The 5,472-nt window shown below is 52.8% G+C and overlaps 1 protein-coding gene across 1 annotated transcript; it reads left to right on the top strand.

Moving 5' to 3' along the window:
* Nucleotides 1-977: 977 nt before the first annotated feature.
* H257_18689 (hypothetical protein) lies at nucleotides 978-3,907 on the top strand (the record flags this gene model as incomplete). Its single annotated transcript, XM_009847791.1, has 3 exons — nucleotides 978-2,974; nucleotides 3,331-3,532; nucleotides 3,614-3,907. The coding sequence occupies 3 exons, from the start codon at nucleotides 978-980 to the stop codon at nucleotides 3,905-3,907; spliced, it is 2,493 nt and encodes an 830-aa protein (XP_009846093.1).
* Between the last annotated feature and the right edge of the window lie 1,565 nt (nucleotides 3,908-5,472).

Raw genomic sequence — 5,472 nt, 5'->3', positions numbered from 1 at the left:
TCAAACGCTTATCTTTGTAAGAGGCGCATCGTACCAATCAATTTAAAATACCTCGATGTTTGAAACTGCAGAAAATCCAGAGTCTCGAATATGGTTGGCCACAATATTGAACGAATTTCGAAGCTTCTCAGCTAATCATACCGTGTGTTTCCGAATAATCGAAGTAGTAAGTGCCCCTTAAATTCCGTCGCCGACTGTATCCCTGCTATGGGAGAATTATTCTCGAACGAATATACCACGTGATCACTTCGCTTGATTAATAGTGGTACTCGCCCATTTAACGTCCATTGCATGGTACTAGCATTCAGCATTCCTGAACGATTTTCCTGTCTTGCCCAGAACTGTATCAATATCATTTGAGTTTATCTGATTCTCTAACGATACTATATACAGTACAAGTAACTATAAGGTACAATTCTCCCATTTATATGAGTGTTTGTTTCTATAGAACTTTGTATGCTCGGACAACATCACCTCATACTGAGGCATCGCTAGTGGTTAGCTATCGCTAACCAGTGACAAGCACTTAACCCCCGAAGATTTAGCATCGTAGATTTAGCATCGTATGTACTCACCGGGGGTAGGACAGCGTCCCAGGTTACAGTGATACCTCCCTCATTGAAACAGTATTTCGGGTCAAAACAACAGTCAACTGTTTTACATTTACAGTTAATGAGGGAATTATTCCGTTGCAGGTATCTAGTTGGATGGCCAATGGGTAGTTTATAGATGAAGGGCACCATACGACTGGAACTAATTCCTGACGAAGGCCAATCACAACTAGTGCATGGATCTACGAGTAATCTATTCCACATGTCGACTTCAATATCTCATCGAGATGGATTGGTGCATGCAGACACCTTGGTAAAGATATTCCTTATGGGAATCCGGCAGGTTGCGTTGAACGACTTGCACGCCTGGTCTTCGCTTCAATGGTCGACATTTTTGGCCAACTTCATTTTCCTTTTTGCTCTACGATGGTCAAAGTCCTCATCTCCCTCAGCGTGTTGGCCGCTGCCGCTACGGCTGGCTCCGTCACGGAACTCCCCGAGTCTGTGACCAAGCTCATCGACTACTCCATCAATCCCTGCGACGACTTTTACCAATATGCGTGTGGCGCGTGGCACAATGATACTGTGATACCCCCGGGCAAAACCCACATCGGTACGCCGTTCTACGAGATCAACATCCAAAACGAAGCCGTATTGAGCAAGATTTTCTCTGACAACACGACCAAGCTTGGTCAGTTTTACAACTCCTGTTTGGACACGGCTACGCTATCGTCGCTCGGCCTGACTCCGCTGGAGGACTCGTTCAAAGCCATTCGGTCGGCCAACACCACATTGGACCTCCTCATCGTGGCTGGTGAATTGGTCAAGAACGGCATCCCTGCCTTCGTGAACATCTTCTCCAGCGCTGACGACAACGACTCGACCAAGAACGCCCTCTTCGGTTTCCGAACCCCCCTGCCGCTGAGTCGCTCATACTACACCAACCATTCCGAGTGGGAGACCGTCGAAGCCGACTACAAGGTGTACATTGCGACGGTGTTGCAGCTAGCTGGCTACTCTGCTGAGCAAGCGGAGGCTGCCGTGCCGGTGATCATCCGTTTCGAGCAAACTCTGGCGGGTGTCGCCCTCAGCAGACTCGAAGAGAGCGAGGCCGTTGTGTCTCCGTATACTGCGCTTACGTACTCCCAACTAAACCAGAAGTACCCGCTGCTTGTCGGCTCGTGGCTCAAGGCCCACGGCTTCGACATCTACGACCAGTGGGGTGGGTCGAACGACTGGGTGAGGCTTTACGACTTGAACTACTTTGACAAGACCGAAGAGTTGTTGAAGGACGCGACGCTGGACAATCTCCGCACCATCGTGGAGTACAAGCTCATCCACGCCTCGTCGAACCACTTGGCCCCTGAATTCCAGACGACCAACTGGAACTTATTCGGCAAGAAGCTCAAAGGCGAAACGGTGGAACCTTCTCGTGAAACGTTCTGCAAGGATCAGACACGCGAGACCGTGGGTGATATCTTGGGCCAGTACTTCTTAGACGCGGTGTGGTCGGCTGATACGGCCAAGACGGCCGACGACCTGGTCAAGGCCTTGAAGTCGTCCTTCTCTACTGGCATTGCCACCGCCGACTGGTTGGACAACTCGACCCGCGCCAACGCACAAACAAAGCTGTCCAAGTTTGTACACTTGTTGGGTGGCCCGGAGAAGCCGCAGCTGTACCCCACGCTGACGTTTGACTCGAAGTCGTATTTGAACAACCGGTGGAAGGTGTCTCAAGTGAACATCGACACCAACTTGAAGCTGAAGGGCCAACCTGTGGACAAGCGCAGGTTCGTCGTAGCCGCCCAGAGAGTGAGCGCGTTATACAGCCCCCACGACACCAAAATTGTGTTCCCGGCCGGCATTTTGCAAAAACCACTCTTTGACGGCCAATTTGACCCCGCCCAGAACTTTGGTGCCATCGGGGCGATCATCGGACACGAAATTACCCACGGGTTTGACAACGAAGGCCGCAAATACGATGGCGATGGCAACTTGAAACAGTGGTGGTCGAACGCCACCAACGATGCGTTCAAGACGAAAGCCCAGTGCATTAGCGATCAATACTCCAACTTTGTTGTCAAGAGCGAAGTGAATGGCACTGTATTGGGCAACATCAACGGTACGATCACTTTGGGCGAAACCATTGCGGACAACGGGGGGCTCAAGACCAGTTTCCGCGCGTACCACGAGTACTTGAAGGAGTTCCCGTCCCAATATACGGCAGAAGCAGGCGACAAGTTGTTCTACTTGTCGTTCGCCCAATCCGCGTGCTACAAGAACACGGATGCCAACCTCCTCAGATCTTTGAAGAGAAAGCACCCGCCCTATCGGTTTCGCGTGACAGGGGCGTTGCAAAACAACGCTGAGTTTGCCCGTGTGTTCCAGTGCCCCACCGACTCGTACTTGAACCCGTCCAAGAAGTGCTTGTTGTGGGAATAGGGTTGATCGATACGAAAATATGTAGCGTTGTGCATTTGTAAGGAAAAACTAAGAAAACAGTGTCTTGGTTGAAGTGTGTTGCTTTCATGCGCGGCTCACACAAAAAACTAATAATGCATATGTGAGATCACCCTCGGATTCGCCTAGTTAGCTGTTTGGTCATGAACTTGAGATAATTTCAACTACTCGACGATATCGGGTGTGTAAGGTTCGGATTGATACATAAGCCCTGTTCGAGCACCAGTCACAGTCACCCTGTGGGATTGTCAAAACTGTAAATTGCCCGGATAGAACTGTAAAATAGCGTTTACAGTCGCACCGGTGGGGATGCTCTAAGCCGACTACCGACGACACCTCCAACGGAGCAGTCACGACCGAGTTTGCTAGCCGAAGAAGTAACATCTCCGGAACCCCAGCACCCGATCAAGTACCGGCCCGACATCGACAGGCTACGGACGCTCGCGGTGGTTTCCGTGGTCCTGTTCCACGCGTACCGGCACTCGGTCGAAGGCGGGTTTACAGGCGTCGACGTGTTCTTCGTCATCTCTGGCTACCTTATCTCGGGCATCCCCTTCAAGGAAAAACGCAGAAGCTCGTTGACGTACGCCTACTTTTACTAGCACCGCATCTTCCCAGCGCTGCTGCTCGTGTTCACGCTTACGCTGGTCGTGGGCTGCGTGTGGCTGCTGGACAAGGCGGTCCAGTACGCCTACTTTTACTCGCACCGCATCTTTCCAGCGCTGCTGGTCGTGGGCTGCGTGTGGCTGCTGGACAAGGCGGTCCAGTCCTTCACCCTCGTGGCCGGGACGCCCTTTGTGGCCAACATCCAGCTGCTGACCGTCCAACAGGGCTACTTTGATGCCAGTGTCAAGGAGAATCCGCTGCACCCGTGGTCCCTGGGGTTGGAGGAGTAGTTTTGCATCTTTTGGCCGCTGTTTGTGTCCGTGATCAATCAGCTGTCGTTCTGCAAGGCGCTGGCGCCAAGTGGGTGTGATGATGACCAGCTTTGCGTGCAATGCCCTCTTTTTGGGCTACAAAGATGAGTACAAGTTACTCGTTCGAAGTCGGTTCTGCCAGATAGAGGTGGGTGATGCTTTGATCTAACGTTAAGACCATCAGTAAGCGTCAAAACCGGTTTCTCGAATAATTCGTCAGGGGGAGCAGACTCAGGAAATACGCTCTTTACTGACTAAATCCTTATACCCATATATAGACGCACATATACATACAAGAGTATCAGGAACTGATGGTGAGCGATCACACAAATCCGCTGCTGTAGGCCAACAGCACCGTCAGGGATCCAGATTCGTCCATCTGGGTCCACGTAAAAATGGGAGTCGTCGTCCCAATCCACGCCATTTGGGGGGGTCCCTCCCCCTTCCATGGTTGAACGTTGGATGTCGCTGATCGTAGCGGCTGTCGGCCACTCGAAATCCACTTGTTGCAGGGGTGACACCACATGGATCAACTTGCGAACATTCGCAACTGGTTGATCCGTCGAAGCCGAACCCCATCGGCTCAGGAGGTCGCCCCATACATTTGCGTCACCCAAGACGCACTCAATGGTGTACGGGAAGGTCGACATCACCAGCGACCATCGCTGCAGCTTGTCGGCCTGGTACTTGGCCATGTTGGCGTTCGAGCCACTTGGGTTGAAGATGTACACCAAGTTGCGGTGATCCGTAAACAGACGGAAACCACCAGGGCGTACGACCAGGTAGTCGAGTCTCTTGCACGACTCGACCACGGCATAGGCCTCCTTCTCGACAATGGGCCAGCGCGCACTCGCGCCAGAAAATGACCAACTGATGAACGCAAGCGGCTGGTTCCGCTGGGCTTCGAGAGGCAAGTCGAGGTCCGCTAGCGGTACTTTTGTGGCGACCGCACCCCAAAACAGGTCACTGGCGTCCGTGAAGACGCAGACCGTCATGTCTTCTCGCGGATGCGACAGGGGCACCACATGTGCCAACGCGTGTTTCACATCGTTGAAACACCTGAGATGGTCGGACGACCATCCCACGGCAGGGAGTGCAACACGCACTAACGCTGTATTCTTGCAGCTTCCGGCTGCCTTGGTGGCCACGTCGAGCAGACATCGCAACGGATCCACCAGCTGGTTGTAGCCGGGGATGCTCGCCCGCATCCAGTTGGTGGCACACACAACCTGCTGGAGGTCGGCCGCGGTCGTCGGCGGCGATATATCCACGAGTCCTTGAATTCGGCTTGGGGAATGGATGATTCCATCGGCCGAAATCACCTTGCCACACCATTGTGCCTCGCGCAGAAAGAAATGACACTTCTTCGGGCTCAACTTGGGTCCAAACTGGGCACAGATGGACAGGACTTGGTCCAACAAGTCGAGCAGCTCGTCCGTCGTCTTGGCGGACCCCAGCAAGTCATCGAGCCAGGCCAACAGGCCTCGAAACAGCAGCTCAACAAACATTTGATGGACAACCGACTGGCAGTACGCGACAGCGTC

This window comes from Aphanomyces astaci (assembly GCF_000520075.1).
Source record: "Aphanomyces astaci strain APO3 unplaced genomic scaffold supercont1.199, whole genome shotgun sequence".
NCBI classification, from domain to species: domain Eukaryota; phylum Oomycota; class Saprolegniomycetes; order Saprolegniales; family Verrucalvaceae; genus Aphanomyces; species Aphanomyces astaci.
This window is presented reverse-complemented; position numbering and strand designations above follow the sequence as displayed.